Source organism: Lonchura striata, chromosome 17, assembly GCF_046129695.1.
Source record: "Lonchura striata isolate bLonStr1 chromosome 17, bLonStr1.mat, whole genome shotgun sequence".
In the NCBI taxonomy this organism is placed as follows: Eukaryota; Metazoa; Chordata; class Aves; order Passeriformes; family Estrildidae; genus Lonchura; species Lonchura striata.
The window spans coordinates 9349168-9371789 of NC_134619.1; the positions used below are offsets into that span (position 1 = coordinate 9349168).

Consider the following 22622-nt stretch of genomic DNA (forward strand, 5'->3'; position numbering starts at 1 on the left):
GCGCAAAAGCCTGGTCTTGTGTTTCTCAGTGGCAAAGACTTAATACTAAATACATGGGCTTTCCTTAATGCTGTTATTTCCTGGTGGTTTCTGTGCTCGCTGGTGCGTTTGTTCCCCGAGCTATGGGAAGGGGTTGCTCCAGCCAGAGGGGCTTGGGCTTTTCCTTCCCATGCCATTGGCTGTTCCCATTCTTGCGCTGTCAGCTGTCCCAATTTCCATGCCTCTCCCTGGAGCCAGTTCATGGGGGGGCAGGAGAGGAAGCAAGCTGTGATGACAGCATCCTCTGAGCAGGAGGAGAAAAGTGGGGACACAAATTCCATGGGATTCCATCCCTACAACTCCCATCTTTCACCCAGAGCCGCAGGGTGTCTGTAGATGCTGCTGACAGGGGGATATCAGCCTGCTCCATGCTGGAAATTAATTAACCAGCTTCATTCAGTCTCTGGAGCCTTTGGATACACCTGCATATCCAGCCCCCTGCAGAAAGGTGATTTGTTGGAACCCATCTGCAGCAGGCCTGGGACAGGCTCTCAGTATGGCCTGCAATAGCCCATCCCTCTGACAGCCTGGAACTCTTCTGGACTTGAGTGTTACTGAGCTCCCTGGGTGCCTGAGCCAGGAAAGATTAATGAACATTCACTGAATGTGCTGGGGACCTTGACTTGCGTTTGGATTCTGAAACTCTAACAGGAAACATGAGAAAATCCGGAGAGTTGTACCAATGCAGTGGCTATTTTTTATAGAGATGGAGAGCCTCTGGTGAGGGAGCAGGGAGATGCTGCAGTGTAAGGTCAGGCATTTCAGAGCACTGATTTACTATCTGGCGAGTTCCCACATGCCTTGAGCATATGGATTGCCTCCATCTTACAGCAACCTGCAGTCTCCACGTGCTGCATCCCCTCTGTCTCTGCTCCAGGTTGTCTCATCATCCTCCAGGACCCAGGACACATTACCAAAACTGAATTCATCAAAAAAAAAAGGCTATTCCCATGCTCATCATTAACCTGTTGGAGCATCTTGGGCCAAGGCTTCCCATGGGCCAAGCCCTCTCCAGACCGTTCCCAACAGAGCTAGGAGCTGCCACGGGTAGGGATGCTGGCAGAAGAGCAGCATGGTGTCAGAGGAGAGGTCAATGTCAGGACTTGCTTTGTTCCCTGACACCCATCTTTGTTGTCAGGGTCAGTCTGGTCACACTTCATTTACCAGTACAGAGAAAGCCAAAAAACGCAGTCATCATGGCCATACCTGCACAGACAGCATGGGCTCACTTCCTGGATTCTCTGCCAGGAGAGAGACAGGTGAAGATGGAAGCACAACTTTAACTGCAATTAAATCTTACAATAGTGCAGGTAGAATGCTGCAAGTAACCAAGAGTGCAGCCAAGCTTTGACTCTCCACAGGCTCGTGCAGTGAGGACACTTGCCCTGCATTTTGCTTTTGATAGCTGTGCACAGCCAAGGCCATGGCCATGGCCATGGAGGCAGCCAGAGGTGGCCTCTGATTCCTGCCAGCAAGGCCAGGCTGGGTGGAGCAGGGAGCTCCCCACCTGCTGCACCGCACGTGGAAATGCCTTATAAACTAGTATTTAGGCAAACTGGAAATCAGTCTTTTCATGCAATATGGGGGTCAATTAAAGGGTGATTTCCCTGCGATTTATCTTATCCTGTGGATAATTTCATCCCTCACCCAGGTGAGGGCTCAGCACTGGTGGAGGCTAACCTGCCCTGAGGCTCTGCCTCTCCACCAGAGCAGGAGACAGAGAGTGGCCACTGGGTTTGGGGCTCTGCAGTCTCTGCCCAGCTGTGATGACACAGCTGAGAATTTCACAGCTGTAAATTGCTGGTGAATTATCACTATGGTAGTTTTGCATGTGCCCTGGTGGTTTGAGGCTCTGGGTGAACACCCTGCTCCCATTCCAGCTCTGCTTCAAGCTGCCTCTGTGCTGACAGGGATGAACACGCAGGGACAACTACAGCTGGAGATGCTTGGGTGCAGGGAAGGGTCTGCTCTCCTGTCTCTGCAAGGATGTTGTCTTTTGGGCTCTGTGCAGAAGGTTCAGGCAGTGCTGGGAGTGGTGAGAGAGCTCTGCTGCCAGAGTGTCTTCAGGTCTTGAGCCTCTGAAGGATGCCAGGGACTTGCTGGTTCCCTCCACCCCATCTCTGCCTCTCCCTCCTTTAGACATCAGCACAGCATGGGCAGGACCCCTCAGTCCAAGGAGGAGGATGTGGGGCTGGAGATGCTGGAGCACTGAAGAGTGGGGTGACACCCAGGGTTGCAGGGTGTCTCTGGGGGGCCAGACTGGTGTGGAACCCCCTAAGCCCCCCAGGTGCCTTGGCAGCAGATCAGCCGTGCTGTGGCTCTGTGGTTCAGGGCTGGTGACTCACTGCCAGCCCTGGGAGGGGGGAGCAGGGTGTCTGACAGCTCCTGAGTCTCCTGATAGATATTCCTCTGCTGCTGCATGGAGAATCACTGCTGTCTCCATGTCAGAGCCCAGGTTTGCTATGCTGGCTATGGATTTTTCCCTGCTGCAAAGCCATCCTTGCTGCTTGGCACTAGATTTTTGTAGTTTTGAGGGGTTTTTTTACCAGAAATATTTGAGCAAGCTGCAGAAGAGAAGCCAAGGATTCAGGATGCAGGTGGATGAGAGCTTGCTGGCTGAGTCTGGATGGCTGGGGGAGACACAGGCCCTTTGCTCCTGCAATATGCATTCAGGATTCCACCTTTCATTGTCTTCTTCCACCAACTGCAACACTGAGGGCACCACTCGTTCTTTCATTGATCCTGATGGAGTTCAGGGCTTGCCTTTCTTAGGCAGATTCAGGTACCAAGAGAGAACACATCTACCTTCTTTCCAAACTCTTGGAGCAGTGGAAGTAGCATTTGTGTCCCGAGAAGATGCCTGTTGGTTTGCTGGGATGCAGCGTGGCATCCAGGCAAAAGCCCTGTTTGCCTGAGCCCTGGAAAGAGCCTCCTGATGACATTTCAGGAAAGCATTTTCCTATTTTTAGAGTCCATCGTGCACAGAGGCAGGGAGATAGGATTCCCAAACTCTTGCAGAAAGCAGTTGTGCATCTCGGGATGCTCGGAGCAGCAGCCCTGGGGCTCCTTAACACGATCCAGTCCCAGGAGCTCCTGAAGCAGAAAGCTATTTGGGCATTTGGGCAGCAATCCACTGCCTCTTTCAGTCTCTGCTGGGTCAGGCTCTGACCATGCTGGGTGCTCCTCTGACTGGCACCACATCTCTGATCTGGTCCTTGAAGGTCCCAACCTTCCCGTTCACCCGGCTGTGCAGGAGCACAACAGGGCGGTCTGACATGCTCTGCTGCTTTTGCCCATCTCTCCCTGATTAATGTGAAATCCAGCCTCATGAATGATTCATGAAGCTTTATTTAGTCTAATGATTTCTGACATCCACTGCCTGGGAATAGCATTTTGGGACAGACCGTTTGCGACCAGCGAACTCCAGAAATAGGGAGCTGACGTTTATCCCAGCTGAACAGGGAGCATACAGAAGGGGAGGGAGGGGTTGAAGCAGCCCTGCCTCCTTCTCAGGGAATCACAGGTTGCTTCCTAATTAGCCAAATGTGTAAAAGCTAAATATTGACATCGCGTTGCAGCTCCCTGTGTCTTGCCATCACATTGCATGTTATTAACCTACATAATGTCAGGGAAAGGAGCATCTGTGTGTGCCTTGGCACAGGCAGGGATGGAGAGACAGGAATTCCCCCGTGCAGCGCTGCTGGTGGGACCTGAAGGAGCTGGGAAATGGATTCCCCTCTGCAGCTGGAGCTGGGGAGAGAGAGAAGCTCGCTGGGCTGCCCTATAGCATAAACACCCACCCTTCTCTTCCTGAACACTTGGCTGTAGGGAGACACTGGTTTCAGCTGGGAGGGGCTCTCTGCAGGTGAGCAGCCCCATTTGGGAGGGGTGTGCAGGTACCTTTGGTCCTGTGCTGGTGGATTTGGGAGCGGTGGTGAGTTTACAGCCATGTGTGGGCCACAGGGTGGGATCTGTGCTGCAGCGAGCCGGGGCTGGTGCAGGGCTGGCATCTATGGGAGCTGCTTTCCTCCCTGCAAACTGCTTCATGTGAGTCTCAGAGTTGCCTTTGCCAGAGCTGTTATTTGTGGAACATCCCAGCTGCTTGGCTGAACACAGACATCAGCCTCTCTGAGGGACTGTGGAGGGAGTGCCCTGCTGAGAGATGGGGCTGCAAAGAGGGCAGGGATGATGGAGCCCAGCTGCCCTGCCTGCCATGGAACACAAGGAGGCCCAGCTGCCCTGCCTGTGCCACTGCCAGCCTCCTGCTGAGCCCTCACATGTGTCTTCATGAAGTGTGGCTTGCTGCAGAGGAAGGAGATGTCGCCTTTCCTCTCTTTCTGCATGGGGAAAAGGATTGCTGGCATGTAGGCATCTCTCTCAGCTACAGGGTGCTGTCAGTGCCTCACCTTTTTTGCCTTCCTTTTGGCTCCCCGGCTCAGGGAAGTCCTGCCACCATCTGAAAGGCTTCCTGGGTGTGCACAACCTTGTGCAGCTGCAGCAAAGAGCAGCCTGCTGAGGATTCCTGGTGGGATGGAGGGGGATGGAGCCAAGCAGCTCAGCACAGCTCTGCTGCCTCTTGGCTGGGGCAGGCAGAGCTGTTCCCTGCCAGACTGAAGGCCTCGTCACAAGCAGCTTGTGGGCTTTGGCAGCACTTTAGGCAAGAAAGAAATCACAACAGGCTGCTCTGGCATTCCAGCCCTGGCTCCATCCCCTGCCAGCCCCCACAGCTTTGGGGCTCCCCACCGTGCAGGGGGCTGGGGCAGTGCACAGCTGGGCTGATGTGCCAGAGGCAGGCAGAAGGGACAGCTTCCATCCCTGCCCTAAACGTGCCCTGGTGGCAGACACTGCCTCCCCCACTGCACAGTGCCAGGGCTCCCCTCTGCCCTCCCAGCACGCTGGGAGCTGGTGCCCTGTGTTGCTGCTCACTGGCCAGGGTGGGAGGGCACTGGGAAAGGTTACTGGTGTATCCTGGCCATGTAAGACACTCCTGTGTCTTCAGAAAGAAAGTGCTGGAGGGCATCAGCTGGTGTGAGACAGCTCTGGCCCAGGCCACTCTCTCCCTGCCACTGGAGAGGGTCTAGGTCCAGGTGAGGAGCTGAGTTTGTGTAAAACATCCCACAGACAAAAAAACAGAGTGAATTCATACATTTGTTAGCCTTTAACTGTGAGGATGATTTGTTTTTCTGCAGAGCTGTGTATCTATTCATTTTATGGTGAGGAGCAGAATGCTGTTGACTCCTTTTCCCTCCTGGAATATTGCTGCCCCTCAGCAGGAATGATGAGGGCTGTGCACAGCTCCTGACCATGGGCAGAGCTGCTGCTGAGTGGATCTGCTCTGCCCAGGGTATTTTCTCCTCTGGAACTAATGTGATTGCTGAGATCCTGCTGGAGCTACAGATTCCCACTACTAGGCCAGGCTAGTTAAATAACCCTCCCCTTTCAAAGGCTGTCAAAGCTGTAGTAATACTTATTAGGCTGGTTTGAATCATCTCTTGAAAAGGTCTCACATGACCATTGAACATCAAACTGTTCTGTATTCAGACCCCAACCACCCGGTCTCCTGAGCCAGACCATAATGTATGCAGGGGGAGGCTCCAAGAAAATATTTAAGATGGTCTGCAGTGCTGTGGGTGAGACCTGACTTCTCCATCCTACGTCCTGTGTACATTTCAGAGTGGAACAAAGGACTTTGTGTGGAGCAAGAATGCTCTGTGATGCTGATAGAGACACTGAATTCCATCCCTGGGATGTTGGGGAGTGCTGGATGTTCCCTTTGGGAATTATCCAGAAGTGACTGGCCTGAAAACCTTTGCTTTGAGGGAAGATGGAGTAAGCCAGACCTGCTGCCCACCTGCAGTGGTGCTGCTGCTGTGATGTGCCATGATGGATGCTTCTGGCTCAAGGCTGGGCCCTTGAGTGCAGCCTTTGTCCACATTCCCAGCACCAGGCCTGGTGAGCCTGTCCCAGGAGAAGTCCTGAGGCCCCAGGCAGAGAAAATGAGCACTTTCCTCTCCAGGCTGCTCTGGCCTTGGGCAAAGAGGCACAACACTCACTGCTTTTCCCAGTGTCTTGCTGGCACCTACCTAGGACAAAGAGGGAAATTCCCTTCCTCCCCAGAGGCCTGAATCAAAGGACTTCAGCCAATGCACACTGCCAGGAGCTTGTCACATTCGGTGATCCTGACCTATGGGTGTTTTGGTGCACTGCCCAGCTCCTCCCAGGTGGGTGCTGCTCCATGGAGGGGGTAGAGATAAGTCTAATCCAGTGCTGGAAGCTGCCCAGGCTCCCCAGCAGAGCTGGTGATAGCTGGAAATGCTGTGCCTGGGAGGCAGGGACCTGTGCCTGGGAAGAGAAAGGCAGAGGATTTGTTGACACAGCTGCAGGTGAAGGCACAGTTGGTGTATTGCCTCTGGGAATTCTGACTTGCAGGGCTCCAAAACAGAAAGCAGCAGGACTGAGACAGACTAGATGTCCCCAGAGCATCCTCTGGCCCAAAGTCACCTCCTCCTGCCTTTATGGCCAGCAGCTGTGTGACAGTGGTGACATGAGCAAAGCTGTCTCAGGGCAGGTAGAGGGACACAGGGAGATCTGGAGGCCTCAGGCAGCAGGTTTTGGGAGGATGAGCCCTTCCTGCCATTTCCTTGTGTCTGCAGAGGAGCTGTGGCCCTGGGCACGGCATGCATACAGTCCATAAGGTTATGCAGGGCCAGCTGAGAGGCACCCCATGCCTGGAGCTCTGTGCTTAATCAAACCAATTAGCAATTTAATCTTGTTAACAAACCAAGATAATTGCAGCATTATCAAATTAGCCGGCTGTATGGAAATGCCTGCTTAATAGCTGATAATGGCTGGTGCTGGTGCAGGAGGAGGGCTGCGGTGTGTGACCGATGAGCGCGGGAGGTGCAGCCAGGCTGCTCTGCCCCGGCCAGTGCGGGATGCGGGGATGGCTGCGGGAGCGCCGGGCTCAGCCCCTCTCAGCCCCGGCTTGTGTGGCACAGCTCTGCCTGTGCACAGCGCTGGGCTGCTGTCAGGGAGAGTTTTCCCCTGCAAGGACCCTACACTGGGCAGAAGCATTGTCTGGTTTTACACTGGCTTTGGCTGATGAGCTCCCAGTTCTTGCTCTGCCTGTCCCTGCTGGATCACCGGGTGTTTTCAGCCGCATGAGCTCTCCGGTTCTCTCAGCCCTCCCGTGGCCAGGCTAAGCAAAGAGTTATTTTTTTCACCATAGGGCTTCCTCCTTCTCAGTCAGAATAATTTCTGAGTCTTGCCTCCTCCCAATTGCTCCACAGAGATGTCACCTACATAGACGTGACCATAGAAGGACTCACTCCAGCAGATGCTCTCCCCAGTCTCAGCCAGGAAGTTTCCAGCATCTCCCATGGACCGTGCAAGGTGTCAATCCCACAGCCAGAGTCTTCATCCTGCAAACACTTGCAGATGGTTTAAAATCTGGCCAGCTGGTGCTGCTCTGCTCGTGCCTGGCCATGGGGATCATTAGCCCAGCTCTTACACAGCAGCAGCTCTTCTCTCGGTGTGTGCAGACAGAACAAGCTCCTCCCCAGTCTGGGCTGGGACTGGTTGTTGAGAATGGGATATTCTCAGCAAGCCTGGCATCAGCAGTGGGCTGGGGAGGGCTGGCAGGCTCCTCTGAGCATTAGGCTGGGTGATGCTCTGCCCCTGCGGTGGATGGTGGCACTGCCTGCTTGTGCCACGGCAGAGGCCAGCAGGTCCCTCGGGCTGCACACACTCTCTTCTGCTGATGTTTGTTGGCATTTCCTGAAGTTTCGTCCCCAGCACTCAGCTGTACAAAAACTATAGGAACCCCTTGGAGCTATGATTTTATTGCCCTGGCTGGAGGCTTTCCCAGGCAAGATTCTTCAGCTGAATTTTCCCCACCAGCTCAGGTTCAGTGAGGGGTTCAGCACCAGCTGGGGTTTGCGCCTGTGTAACCCCATCCTCTGCTCTCCAGATGAGCCCCAAGCAGGGTATTCATAGGGGGGCTCTGCCTTCTGTGTCCCCCTGGGCAGGCAGGGTCAGTGCCCTTCCACAGCCCTGTCCAGCTGGGAGGGCCTGGAGCACATTCTGCTCTCCAGGGCCCCTTGCAGGCTTCCAAAAGCAACCTGGCACGCTTTGTTCCAGTCTCTTGCCATTGCTCTCTCCTCCTGGAGGCTGTGTGCCTCTGGATGGATTTTGTCCCCCAAGCCAGCCCCTAACCACACTGTGGGCGTGAAGACAGATTGTTTTCATCCTCTTTCCCCAGAAGAAGAAATTCTGAGGTGAAAGCAGCAGTGGGACGTTGTGCCAGGATGGAGAGAGGAGGTTGGGAAAGGAGTCACACATCACAAACGCCCTTGGAAAAAGCCTTTTTTATTTGCTAAAAGAGTGGTGAGGGAGAGGGGAAGGGGGTGGCACAGAGCAGCAGCTGTCACAGAGCGATCCTGGAGCTGAGCTGGGATGGCAATGCTGAGATGACCCTCAGAGTATCCTGGAAGCCGGAGCTCACACTGGGAAAGGGAGAGAAGGAAAGAAGCTGGGTGTGGTGCTCCCCCCAGCCCCATCAGTCACCCTGCAGAACGGAGGGTCCTGGCAGCCGGGCACAGCGCCCTGCCCAGCGAGCCCAGCCGTGCTGCCGTGAGCAGCCGGGGCTGCCGAGCTCCTACCGTAGGTGACGGGGATTTTGGGCGGCTTGGAGATGCATCTCCTCCCGCAGAAGGTCTGGCAGCACTTCTTGCCGCGGGGGCAGTGCCGGTCGGTGAGGCAGTGGTTGGGTGGGTTGTGCAAGGCGCAGATGAAGCGCACGGGCGGGCAGGACCAGGCGCTGCCTGCGGCAGGAGGGATGGCTTGGCTCCGGGCAGCGGGGGGCACCGGGCAGGTGCTGCCCGGCCAACACCCCTCTCCCCTCCCACATAAACACGGCTCCTCCGCAGCGCCTGAGCTTTGCCTCCCCGTCCCTTTTCCTCGGGCATCTCCTACCTGTTGGCAGTTCTGCCCAGAGGATGAGCATCCCCACCAGGAGGAGGGCGGCCACCGCCTTCATGCTGCCGTGTCCCGGAGAGGTGCGAGCGTCAGAAGTGGGGGACAGCAACATTTAAACCCTTGGGGAGGGTGGGGCTGGGGAGCGGGGCTGGGCACGGGCCAATGTTTGCACATTTTTCCTCTGCCGGTTGCGTTGTGTGTTCCAGAAAAGCCTTTTGCGCAAGGTTCAGATGGGATTGTTTGGTTGCTCAAAAAGCAGCTACTGCATTGCACAACTGACCCCTGCAGCCACACCTGGGGCTGAGGGACAAGCCAAGGGGAGATGTGCCAGGGCATTGTCCACCCTGGCAGGCAGTGGAGCTGCTTTCTCCCGAGCAGGTATCTTCTCCAGGTATCCTTTTTCAGGAGAAACCCTGGTGGTGACTGTGTTCTCCTCTGGGGGGGTCTGTTAAATGGGTTTCCCTCTGTACTTTGCTTGGTCCTGCAAACCAAACCTTACAGCGTGATCCAAATCAGCATGACACTGCCAGTGCCTCCCCAGGGATGAGCCTTCAAGTTTTTTACCTTGCCCCAGCCCCAAATCCTCCTTACTCCTGTCCTACTGGGAGTATGAGTTGGTGTAGGGAAAGGAGCTTGGGCTTAGCCCAAGGTGAGTCTTTGTCACGCTCTGTGGGAATCACCTGAATCCCAGTATCTTCTGTGGTGGCTTCTGCCACATAGGAATCGGGTTGGTGCTGGAAGAAAGTGGCTGACCCCTCTGGGGTAGGATAACTCACTCCTTATAAACCTCTCATCAGCCGTGATGCAGCACAAGGACAACTTGACTGAGCCCTAACTCTTGCTGGCTGTAGGGATTAGGGGCTGTGTTCCCTGTTTGGATGGCAAAGGTCCCACCACCCATTTCTCCCTCCCAAGGAAACTGCAACCCTGCCCTGGCCTCCAGGTAAATCTGTTTTCTTTAGGTGCCCTTGGGCAATGGGAAGTTACTCCATTCCCCACCAATTGGTCAATGTCCCACTCAGCTTGTGTAAAGGGTTCCTGAAATATTTCTGTGGGACTCCTGTGGCTGGCAGGAGCCCAGGCTGTCCGGGAAACATGCTCTGGGAATGCCTGGGTAGAGCAGGACTCCCACAGCCAACCTCCCCCAGTCCTGCAAAGGGCAGCCCCTGATCTTGCAAGGAGGCAGGGACAAAGAGCAGCAAAAGCCCAGTATCACCTCTACGTGCTCCGTGCAGCCCCTGAGCCCCCCAGAGCTGCACTGATTCAGCCCCTGGTGCTGCCACTTCCCATTGAGGGCATAGTGAGTGTGTCACTGTGTCCTTTTCTGCTCAGACTTCTGTTCTCAAGTCACAATGGGCCCTGTTAACTTCACCTCAACTAACCTGCTATCTGTTCATTATTGTCCAATTTCCCTGTTTACTCTGGCTGCATTTAGCTCTTTGTGAAGTCATTTATTAAATAACATGCAAAAAGATTTTCTGGCCTCTGCGCCAGCAATGTAGCACTTCTAATGAGGAATACAAGCACAGGAATAATTTTTAAGCAATCCATTGCCATTCAGCTGCTGTTGGGGCTGGAGAGGACATTGCTGTGCTCCCAGCTGGTGCCAGAATCTGGCTGAGGTCGTACTTGGACCTATGCCTCCAAGGGAGGAGAAAATATCAAAGACCAAGGCTTGGATTAAGCTGCAGAGAAGAAGGGAAGGATGAGAGAGGGAAAGAAATTCACCTGAACAGCATTCTGTAGTGGTTTACTCACAGCAGGGGGGAAAGTGTGAACTCTTTTTGTCACAAACCTGCATGAAATAACCAGGACCCAGCATTTCTGGGCACAGGATTGCCTGCAGTCCTCATGCTGCATTCTGTTACCTGTGCAGCACCCATTGCCTCAGCACTGCCCAGAGCAGTCCCCATCCCACATGGCTCATGCTCTTCTCCATGAAAACCACTTTGTTTCCCTCCTTCTGAAGCTGCAAGGACCCAGCTGTGCAATGCTTGGGGGTATGTGGCAGATGCTGCTTTCTCCGAGCCAGGTTGTACTCCCTGGGAAGGGAAAGGAGGGAGACCAGCAGCCCCTGATCCCCCAACCTTACCTGGGTGCACAAAGCACCCCAAGAACAGCTGTGCCCCACCAGGTGATGCAAAGCTTTCAGCCTGATGATGAGCTCCATCCATCCATCCATGATCCATCCATCCATCCATCCCTCCATCCACGATCCATCCATCCCTCACCCATCCACCCATCCATCCATCATCCACCCATCCATCCATCCCTCCATCCATCCATCCCTCCATGCATCCATCATCCACCCATCCATCCATCCATCCCTCCATCCATGATCCATCCATCCATCCCTCACCCATCCACCCACCCATCCACCCATCCATCATCCATCCATCCATCCATCCATCCATCCATCCATCCATCCCTGGCTCAGGGAGCTCCCCGCAGCTCCGGGCCAGCCCCGCCGTTCCGCTCGGGGTGCCCGGGAGCAGAGGGTGCCCTCAGCCCAGCCTCACCCTCCCAGCGCTGGTGTCTGGTGCCACCTAGTGAAGAGCCATTGATGGGGCTCTGCAGCAGGCTCGGCCCTGCTCCCAGACAGGATCGGGAAAGGGCTGTGTGGGAGCAGCCTCTGCAAACACAAAGTATGTACAGACCTCTAAGTGGGACCTGCTCTGTGCACAGGTACCCCCAGTCCAGCACTGCCAGACACCTCCAGCCCAGAGAGCAAGTTAGAGCAAGAGGAAACCACAAATTAGAGAAACGATAAATTCAGTAGCAAGCCAAATAGAGCACGTGTGTAGCTGGAAATTTTAGTGATGCAGAAGAGCCATAAGTTTCATATGTCAGACATGTATTTCAATTCAAATAGTCCTTAGAAAAACCACAAACTGAAAAACATACTGACATAAGAACAGATATAACAATCAGGTATGAAACATATTTGCAAGAGACAAAAATACTTTGTAAAATACATATACAGAAGACTACTGAAGAACACTCTACATATATGGAGAAGGATGGCATCCCTGCCCGGCACCTCCTGGAAGAAAAGCAAGGGACACGGTCACTCCAGTCAGGCACAGAGGGCTGTTCCCTGTGCCCCCAGGCTGGGACACAGGCAGAGCTGGACTCTGCTGCCAGCACTGAGCCTGCCTGGGACACAGGCAGAGCTGGACTCTGCTGCCAGCACTGAGCCTGGCAGGGGCTGAGGGCAGGGCCCCAGGCAGTGGCACCCAAAGCATGGCCCAAAGTGAGCGCAGGGCAGGCTGGGGTGGTGCTTGTGCCACCAGAACCCAGGGCCCCCAGGCACCGTGTCCCTGAGCGGGGCCACCCAGCCCAGCCCCAGCCTGGCAGCAGGGGACCCACCCTGCCTCTGGGCAGGGCACGGCAGCACCTGCCTGTCCTGCTGCTGGGCTTGGTCTTCACCCCAAGACCATGGCCTCCTCTTCCTCCTCACCTTTTTCATCCACTTCCATGTCTTCAACATAATCCTCCACATCCATCTCCATCTCTTCCTCCATCTCCTCTTCCACATCCACCTCCATTTCTTCATCTCCATTCTCTTCAACATCTATAGCCATACTCTCTTCTCTATCAACCTTCCCCATCTTCTCTTCTCTGTCAATCTTCACATCGATTTCCATCTCCTCCTCAGTGTCTGTGACAGCCTGCACAGGGAGAAAAACCTCACAGTGGGGTCCCTGTCCCACACCAACCCCACAGAGCTCCAGCCCACCCAGGCAGTTTGGAGGTTTCCACCTCCATGGAATGGCACTGTACCTTCATTTGGACAAAAGTGGGCATCCTGCAGGGATGGATGGCAAGATCCAGGCAGAAGAAACCACTCAGGACTGATGACAATGTCAGGGAGTTGGTGATAGAAGTAGTCTCAAAGAAGAATGCAGGGTGAGCTGGATTGCTGCTAGGACCTATACCAGTCCTTATATGTAAGCTCCAGTTAAGCATTTCCTGTGGCAACGCGTGCTCTGCTGTGTGAGATCCAAGACACCATCCTGTTTAGTTTGCCCTTGGAATGGACCCTGAAGATCAAACCTGAGCTACCTCCCACCAGACCAGAGACCTGTCCCCCTGGCCTTGGATGTTCCCAGGGATGGGTCTTCCACAGCTTCTGTGGACAGCCTGGACCTGTGCCTCACCCCCTCAGTATAAAAAAACAGCTTCATTTCAACCCAAATCAACCTCCTGCAGCTGAAAGCCATCCCCCCTTCTTCCACCACAGACCCTGTTGAACACTGTCCCCGTCTTCCCTATGGGACCCTTCAAGCCCTTCATGGTTGCAGTGAGGCCCCTCCATGACCCTTTCTTCTCCAGGCTGAGCATCCCCAACTCCTTCAGCCTTTCCTCACAGCAGAGGGGCTCCAGCCCCTGCAGCACCCCCATGGCCTCCTCTGCACTCACTCCAAGAGCTCCAGGTCCTTCCTGTGCTCAGGACCCCAGAGATGGAAGCAGGGATGGGTTCTGGGGGTCTGCAGCTTCATGGGGAGCAGAGGGGAATTTTGTGTTATCCCCTGAAAGGAACTAAATGCACTCTTGTGCAGAGGGATAAAACTGAGATAATGTAGACTGCCCTGAGCAGAGTCCTGCTGTCAGAGGTGTTTCTTTGTCAAGTCTGCAGGGATCCATCAGGAGCAGGACACAGGCAGAGATAGACTACTACCAGAACGGAGCCTGCCTGGGGTGCAAGGGAGCTGGAATTCTGGCAGAAATGAGCCACTGCCTGCACAAGGGAGCTGGACTCTGCTGCCAGCACTGAGCCTGCCTGGGACCCAGGCAGAGCTGGACTCTGCTGCCAGCACCGAGCCTGCCTGGGACACAGGCAGAGCTGGACTCTGCTGCCACCACCGAGCCTGCCTGGGACCCAGGCAGAGCTGGACTCTGCTGCCAGCACTGAGCCTGGCAGGGGCTGAGGGCAGGGCCCCAGGCAGTGGCACCCAAAGCATGGCCCAAAGTGAGTGCAGGGCAGGCTGGGGTGGTGCTTGTGCCACCAGAACCCAGGGCCCCCCAGGCACCGTGTCCCTGAGCGGGGCCACCCAGCCCAGCCCCAGCCTGGCAGCAGGGGACCCACCCTGCCTCTGGGCAGGGCACGGCAGCACCTGCCTGTCCTGCTGCTGGGCTTGGTCTTCACCCCAAGACCATGGCCTCCTCTTCCTCCTCACCTTTTTCATCCACTTCCATGTCTTCAACATAATCCTCCACATCCATCTCCATCTCTTCCTCCATCTCCTCTTCCACATCCACCTCCATTTCTTCATCTCCATTCTCTTCAACATCTATAGCCATACTCTTTTCTCTATCAACCTTCCCCATCTTCTCTTCTCTGTCAATCTTCACATCGATTTCCATCTCCTCCTCAGTGTCTGTGACAGCCTGCACAGGGAGAAAAACCTCACAGTGGGGTCCCTGTCCCACACCAACCCCACAGAGCTCCAGCCCACCCAGGCAGTTTGGAGGTTTCCACCTCCATGGAATGGCACTGTACCTTCATTTGGACAAAAGTGGGCATCCTGCAGGGATGGATGGCAAGATCCAGGCAGAAGAAACCACTCAGGACTGATGACAATGTCAGGGAGTTGGTGATAGAAGTAGTCTCAAAGAAGAATGCAGGGTGAGCTGGATTGCTGCTAGGACCTATACCAGTCCTTATATGTAAGCTCCAGTTAAGCATTTCCTGTGGCAACGCGTGCTCTGCTGTGTGAGATCCAAGACACCATCCTGTTTAGTTTGCCCTTGGAATGGACCCTGAAGATCAAACCTGAGCTACCTCCCACCAGACCAGAGACCTGTCCCCCTGGCCTTGGATGTTCCCAGGGATGGGTCTTCCACAGCTTCTGTGGACAGCCTGGACCTGTGCCTCACCCCCTCAGTATAAAAAAACAGCTTCATTTCAACCCAAATCAACCTCCTGCAGCTGAAAGCCATCCCCCCTTCTTCCACCACAGACCCTGTTGAACACTGTCCCCGTCTTCCCTATGGGACCCTTCAAGCCCTTCATGGTTGCAGTGAGGCCCCTCCATGACCCTTTCTTCTCCAGGCTGAGCATCCCCAACTCCTTCAGCCTTTCCTCACAGCAGAGGGGCTCCAGCCCCTGCAGCACCCCCATGGCCTCCTCTGCACTCACTCCAAGAGCTCCAGGTCCTTCCTGTGCTCAGGACCCCAGAGCTGGAGGCAGGGATGGGTTCTGGGGGTCTGCAGCTTCATGGGGAGCGGAGGGGAATTTTGTGTTATCCCCTGAAAGGAACTAAATGCACTCTTGTGCAGAGGGATAAAACTGAGATAATGTAGACTGCCCTGAGCAGAGTCCTGCTGTCAGAGGTGTTTCTTTGTCAAGTCTGCAGGGATCCATCAGGAGCAGGACACAGGCAGAGATAGACTACTACCAGAACGGAGCCTGCCTGGGGTGCAAGGGAGCTGGAATTCTGGCAGAAATGAGCCACTGCCTGCACAAGGGAGCTGGACTCTGCTGCCAGCACTCTGAGCCTGCCTGGGACACAGGCAGAGCTGGACTCTGCTGCCACCACCGAGCCTGCCTGGGACCCAGGCAGAGCTGGACTCTGCTGCCAGCACTGAGCCTGGCAGGGGCTGAGGGCAGGGCCCCAGGCAGTGGCACCCAAAGCATGGCCCAAAGTGAGCGCAGGGCAGGCTGGGGTGGTGCTTGTGCCACCAGAACCCAGGGGCCCCCAGGCACCGTGTCCCTGAGCGGGGCCACCCAGCCCAGCCCCAGCCTGGCAGCAGGGGACCCACCCTGCCTCTGGGCAGGGCACGGCAGCACCTGCCTGTCCTGCTGCTGGGCTTGGTCTTCACCCCAAGACCATGGCCTCCTCTTCCTCCTCACCTTTTTCATCCACTTCCATGTCTTCAACATAATCCTCCACATCCATCTCCATCTCTTCCTCCATCTCCTCTTCCACATCCACCTCCATTTCTTCATCTCCATTCTCTTCAACATCTATAGCCATACTCTCTTCTCTATCAACCTTCCCCATCTTCTCTTCTCTGTCAATCTTCACATCGATTTCCATCTCCTCCTCAGTGTCTGTGACAGCCTGCACAGGGAGAAAAACCTCACAGTGGGGTCCCTGTCCCACACCAACCCCACAGAGCTCCAGCCCACCCAGGCAGTTTGGAGGTTTCCACCTCCATGGAATGGCACTGTACCTTCATTTGGACAAAAGTGGGCATCCTGCAGGGATGGATGGCAAGATCCAGGCAGAAGAAACCACTCAGGACTGATGACAATGTCAGGGAGTTGGTGATAGAAGTAGTCTCAAAGAAGAATGCAGGGTGAGCTGGATTGCTGCTAGGACCTATACCAGTCCTTATATGTAAGCTCCAGTTAAGCATTTCCTGTGGCAACGCGTGCTCTGCTGTGTGAGATCCAAGACACCATCCTGTTTAGTTTGCCCTTGGAATGGACCCTGAAGATCAAACCTGAGCTACCTCCCACCAGACCAGAGACCTGTCCCCCTGGCCTTGGATGTTCCCAGGGATGGGTCTTCCACAGCTTCTGTGGACAGCCTGGACCTGTGCCTCACCCCCTCAGTATAAAAAAACAGCTTCATTTCAACCCAAATCAACCTCCTGCAGCTGAAAGCCATCCCCCCTTCTTCCACCACAGACCCTGTTGAACACTGTCCCCGTCTTCCCTATGGGACCCTTCAAGCCCTTCATGGTTGCAGTGAGGCCCCTCCATGACCCTTTCTTCTCCAGGCTGAGCATCCCCAACTCCTTCAGCCTTTCCTCACAGCAGAGGGGCTCCAGCCCCTGCAGCACCCCCATGGCCTCCTCTGCACTCACTCCAAGAGCTCCAGGTCCTTCCTGTGCTCAGGACCCCAGAGCTGGAGGCAGGGATGGGTTCTGGGGGTCTGCAGCTTCATGGGGAGCGGAGGGGAATTTTGTGTTATCCCCTGAAAGGAACTAAATGCACTCTTGTGCAGAGGGATAAAACTGAGATAATGTAGACTGCCCTGAGCAGAGTCCTGCTGTCAGAGGTGTTTCTTTGTCAGGTCTGCAGGGATCCATCAGGAGCAGGACACAGGCAGAGATAGACTACTACCAGAACGGAGCCTGCCTGGGGTGCAAGGGAGCTGGAATTCTGGCAGAAATGAGCCACTGCCTGCACAAGGGAGCTGGACTCTGCTGCCAGCACTCTGAGCCTGCCTGGGACACAGGCAGAGCTGGACTCTGCTGCCAGCACCGAGCCTGCCTGGGACACAGGCAGAGCTGGACTCTGCTGCCACCACCGAGCCTGCCTGGGACCCAGGCAGAGCTGGACTCTGCTGCCAGCACTGAGCCTGGCAGGGGCTGAGGGCAGGGCCCCAGGCAGTGGCACCCAAAGCATGGCCCAAAGTGAGCGCAGGGCAGGCTGGGGTGGTGCTTGTGCCACCAGAACCCAGGGGCCCCCAGGCACCGTGTCCCTGAGCGGGGCCACCCAGCCCAGCCCCAGCCTGGCAGCAGGGGACCCACCCTGCCTCTGGGCAGGGCACGGCAGCACCTGCCTGTCCTGCTGCTGGGCTTGGTCTTCACCCCAAGACCATGGCCTCCTCTTCCTCCTCACCTTTTTCATCCACTTCCATGTCTTCAACATAATCCTCCACATCCATCTCCATCTCTTCCTCCATCTCCTCTTCCACATCCACCTCCATTTCTTCATCTCCATTCTCTTCAACATCTATAGCCATACTCTCTTCTCTATCAACCTTCCCCATCTTCTCTTCTCTGTCAATCTTCACATCGATTTCCATCTCCTCCTCAGTGTCTGTGACAGCCTGCACAGGGAGAAAAACCTCACAGTGGGGTCCCTGTCCCACACCAACCCCACAGAGCTCCAGCCCACCCAGGCAGTTTGGAGGTTTCCACCTCCATGGAATGGCACTGTACCTTCATTTGGACAAAAGTGGGCATCCTGCAGGGATGGATGGCAAGATCCAGGCAGAAGAAACCACTCAGGGCTGATGACAATGTCAGGGAGTTGGTGATAGAAGTAGTCTCAAAGAAGAATGCAGGGTGAGCTGGATTGCTGCTAGGACCTATACCAGTCCTTATATGTAAGCTCCAGTTAAGCATTTCCTGTGGCAACGCGTGCTCTGCTGTGTGAGATCCAAGACACCATCCTGTTTAGTTTGCCCTTGGAATGGACCCTGAAGATCAAACCTGAGCTACCTCCCACCAGACCAGAGACCTGTCCCCCTGGCCTTGGATGTTCCCAGGGATGGGTCTTCCACAGCTTCTGTGGACAGCCTGGACCTGTGCCTCACCCCCTCAGTATAAAAAAACAGCTTCATTTCAACCCAAATCAACCTCCTGCAGCTGAAAGCCATCCCCCCTTCTTCCACCACAGACCCTGTTGAACACTGTCCCCGTCTTCCCTATGGGACCCTTCAAGCCCTTCATGGTTGCAGTGAGGCCCCTCCATGACCCTTTCTTCTCCAGGCTGAGCATCCCCAACTCCTTCAGCCTTTCCTCACAGCAGAGGGGCTCCAGCCCCTGCAGCACCCCCATGGCCTCCTCTGCACTCACTCCAAGAGCTCCAGGTCCTTCCTGTGCTCAGGACCCCAGAGCTGGAGGCAGGGATGGGTTCTGGGGGTCTGCAGCTTCATGGGGAGCGGAGGGGAATTTTGTGTTATCCCCTGAAAGGAACTAAATGCACTCTTGTGCAGAGGGATAAAACTGAGATAATGTAGACTGCCCTGAGCAGAGTCCTGCTGTCAGAGGTGTTTCTTTGTCAAGTCTGCAGGGATCCATCAGGAGCAGGACACAGGCAGAGATAGACTACTACCAGAACGGAGCCTGCCTGGGGTGCAAGGGAGCTGGAATTCTGGCAGAAATGAGCCACTGCCTGCACAAGGGAGCTGGACTCTGCTGCCAGCACTCTGAGCCTGCCTGGGACCCAGGCAGAGCTGGACTCTGCTGCCAGCACCGAGCCTGCCTGGGACACAGGCAGAGCTGGACTCTGCTGCCACCACCGAGCCTGCCTGGGACCCAGGCAGAGCTGGACTCTGCTGCCAGCACTGAGCCTGGCAGGGGCTGAGGGCAGGGCCCCAGGCAGTGGCACCCAAAGCATGGCCCAAAGTGAGCGCAGGGCAGGCTGGGGTGGTGCTTGTGCCACCAGAACCCAGGGCCCCCCAGGCACCGTGTCCCTGAGCGGGGCCACCCAGCCCAGCCCCAGCCTGGCAGCAGGGGACCCACCCTGCCTCTGGGCAGGGCACGGCAGCACCTGCCTGTCCTGCTGCTGGGCTTGGTCTTCACCCCAAGACCATGGCCTCCTCTTCCTCCTCACCTTTTTCATCCACTTCCATGTCTTCAACATAATCCTCCACATCCATCTCCATCTCTTCCTCCATCTCCTCTTCCACATCCACCTCCATTTCTTCATCTCCATTCTCTTCAACATCTATAGCCATACTCTCTTCTCTATCAACCTTCCCCATCTTCTCTTCTCTGTCAATCTTCACATCGATTTCCATCTGCTCCTCAGTGTCTGTGACAGCCTGCACAGGGAGAAAAACCTCACAGTGGGGTCCCTGTCCCACACCAACCCCACAGAGCTCCAGCCCACCCAGGCAGTTTGGAGGTTTCCACCTCCATGGAATGGCACTGTACCTTCATTTGGACAAAAGTGGGCATCCTGCAGGGATGGATGGCAAGATCCAGGCAGAAGAAACCACTCAGGACTGATGACAATGTCAGGGAGTTGGTGATAGAAGTAGTCTCAAAGAAGAATGCAGGGTGAGCTGGATTGCTGCTAGGACCTATACCAGTCCTTATATGTAAGCTCCAGTTAAGCATTTCCTGTGGCAACACGTGCTCTGCTGTGTGAGATCCAAGACACCATCCTGTTTAGTTTGCCCTTGGAATGGACCCTGAAGATCAAACCTGAGCTACCTCCCACCAGACCAGAGACCTGTCCCCCTGGCCTTGGATGTTCCCAGGGATGGGTCTTCCACAGCTTCTGTGGACAGCCTGGACCTGTGCCTCACCCCCTCAGTATAAAAAAACAGCTTCATTTCAACCCAAATCAACCTCCTGCAGCTGAAAGCCATCCCCCCTTCTTCCACCACAGACCCTGTTGAACACTGTCCCCGTCTTCCCTATGGGACCCTTCAAGCCCTTCATGGTTGCAGTGAGGCCCCTCCATGACCCTTTCTTCTCCAGGCTGAGCATCCCCAACTCCTTCAGCCTTTCCTCACAGCAGAGGGGCTCCAGCCCCTGCAGCACCCCCATGGCCTCCTCTGCACTCACTCCAAGAGCTCCAGGTCCTTCCTGTGCTCAGGACCCCAGAGCTGGAGGCAGGGATGGGTTCTGGGGGTCTGCAGCTTCATGGGGAGCAGAGGGGAATTTTGTGTTATCCCCTGAAAGGAACTAAATGCACTCTTGTGCAGAGGGATAAAACTGAGATAATGTAGACTGCCCTGAGCAGAGTCCTGCTGTCAGAGGTGTTTCTTTGTCAAGTCTGCAGGGATCCATCAGGAGCAGGACACAGGCAGAGATAGACTACTACCAGAACGGAGCCTGCCTGGGGTGCAAGGGAGCTGGAATTCTGGCAGAAATGAGCCACTGCCTGCACAAGGGAGCTGGACTCTGCTGCCAGCACTGAGCCTGCCTGGGACCCAGGCAGAGCTGGACTCTGCTGCCAGCACCGAGCCTGCCTGGGACACAGGCAGAGCTGGACTCTGCTGCCACCACCGAGCCTGCCTGGGACCCAGGCAGAGCTGGACTCTGCTGCCAGCACTGAGCCTGGCAGGGGCTGAGGGCAGGGCCCCAGGCAGTGGCACCCAAAGCATGGCCCAAAGTGAGCGCAGGGCAGGCTGGGGTGGTGCTTGTGCCACCAGAACCCAGGGGCCCCCAGGCACCGTGTCCCTGAGCGGGGCCACCCAGCCCAGCCCCAGCCTGGCAGCAGGGGACCCACCCTGCCTCTGGGCAGGGCACGGCAGCACCTGCCTGTCCTGCTGCTGGGCTTGGTCTTCACCCCAAGACCATGTCCTCCTCTTCCTCCTCACCTTTTTCATCCACTTCCATGTCTTCAACATAATCCTCCACATCCATCTCCATCTCTTCCTCCATCTCCTCTTCCACATCCACCTCCATTTCTTCATCTCCATTCTCTTCAACATCTATAGCCATACTCTCTTCTCTATCAACCTTCCCCATCTTCTCTTCTCTGTCAATCTTCACATCGATTTCCATCTCCTCCTCAGTGTCTGTGACAGCCTGCACAGGGAGAAAAACCTCACAGTGGGGTCCCTGTCCCACACCAACCCCACAGAGCTCCAGCCCACCCAGGCAGTTTGGAGGTTTCCACCTCCATGGAATGGCACTGTACCTTCATTTGGACAAAAGTGGGCATCCTGCAGGGATGGATGGCAAGATCCAGGCAGAAGAAACCACTCAGGGCTGATGACAATGTCAGGGAGTTGGTGATAGAAGTAGTCTCAAAGAAGAATGCAGGGTGAGCTGGATTGCTGCTAGGACCTATACCAGTCCTTATATGTAAGCTCCAGTTAAGCATTTCCTGTGGCAACGCGTGCTCTGCTGTGTGAGATCCAAGACACCATCCTGTTTAGTTTGCCCTTGGAATGGACCCTGAAGATCAAACCTGAGCTACCTCCCACCAGACCAGAGACCTGTCCCCCTGGCCTTGGATGTTCCCAGGGATGGGTCTTCCACAGCTTCTGTGGACAGCCTGGACCTGTGCCTCACCCCCTCAGTATAAAAAAACAGCTTCATTTCAACCCAAATCAACCTCCTGCAGCTGAAAGCCATCCCCCCTTCTTCCACCACAGACCCTGTTGAACACTGTCCCCGTCTTCCCTATGGGACCCTTCAAGCCCTTCATGGTTGCAGTGAGGCCCCTCCATGACCCTTTCTTCTCCAGGCTGAGCATCCCCAACTCCTTCAGCCTTTCCTCACAGCAGAGGGGCTCCAGCCCCTGCAGCACCCCCATGGCCTCCTCTGCACTCACTCCAAGAGCTCCAGGTCCTTCCTGTGCTCAGGACCCCAGAGCTGGAGGCAGGGATGGGTTCTGGGGGTCTGCAGCTTCATGGGGAGCAGAGGGGAATTTTGTGTTATCCCCTGAAAGGAACTAAATGCACTCTTGTGCAGAGGGATAAAACTGAGATAATGTAGACTGCCCTGAGCAGAGTCCTGCTGTCAGAGGTGTTTCTTTGTCAGGTCTGCAGGGATCCATCAGGAGCAGGACACAGGCAGAGATAGACTACTACCAGAACGGAGCCTGCCTGGGGTGCAAGGGAGCTGGAATTCTGGCAGAAATGAGCCACTGCCTGCACAAGGGAGCTGGACTCTGCTGCCAGCACTCTGAGCCTGCCTGGGACCCAGGCAGAGCTGGACTCTGCTGCCAGCACTGAGCCTGGCAGGGGCTGAGGGCAGGGCCCCAGGCAGTGGCACCCAAAGCATGGCCCAAAGTGAGCGCAGGGCAGGCTGGGGTGGTGCTTGTGCCACCAGAACCCAGGGGCCCCCAGGCACCGTGTCCCTGAGCGGGGCCACCCAGCCCAGCCCCAGCCTGGCAGCAGGGGACCCACCCTGCCTCTGGGCAGGGCACGGCAGCACCTGCCTGTCCTGCTGCTGGG

The 22622-nt window shown here is 55.6% G+C and overlaps 1 protein-coding gene across 1 annotated transcript; it reads right to left on the reverse strand.

Moving 5' to 3' along the window:
- Window positions 1–8390: 8390 nt before the first annotated feature.
- LOC110469310 (caltrin-like protein 2) lies at window positions 8391–9115 on the reverse strand. Its single transcript, XM_021527908.2, has 3 exons — window positions 9013–9115; window positions 8700–8861; window positions 8391–8543 (listed from the first exon to the last, which is right to left on the reverse strand). The coding sequence occupies exons 1-3, from the start codon at window positions 9074–9076 to the stop codon at window positions 8539–8541; spliced, it is 231 nt and encodes a 76-aa protein (XP_021383583.2). The 5' UTR covers window positions 9077–9115; the 3' UTR covers window positions 8391–8538.
- Window positions 9116–22622: the final 13507 nt, after the last annotated feature.

Excerpts from the sequence above, each read along its gene's own strand:
- LOC110469310 (XM_021527908.2), bottom strand. The coding sequence starts at position 9,076 with ATGAAGGCGGTGGCCGCCCTCCTCCTGGTGGGGATGCTCATCCTCTGG. Across the intron at positions 8,862-9,012 it reads CTGGGCAGAACTGCCAACAG|GCAGCGCCTGGTCCTGCCCG; the intron begins GTAGGAGATGCC and ends CTCCTGCCGCAG.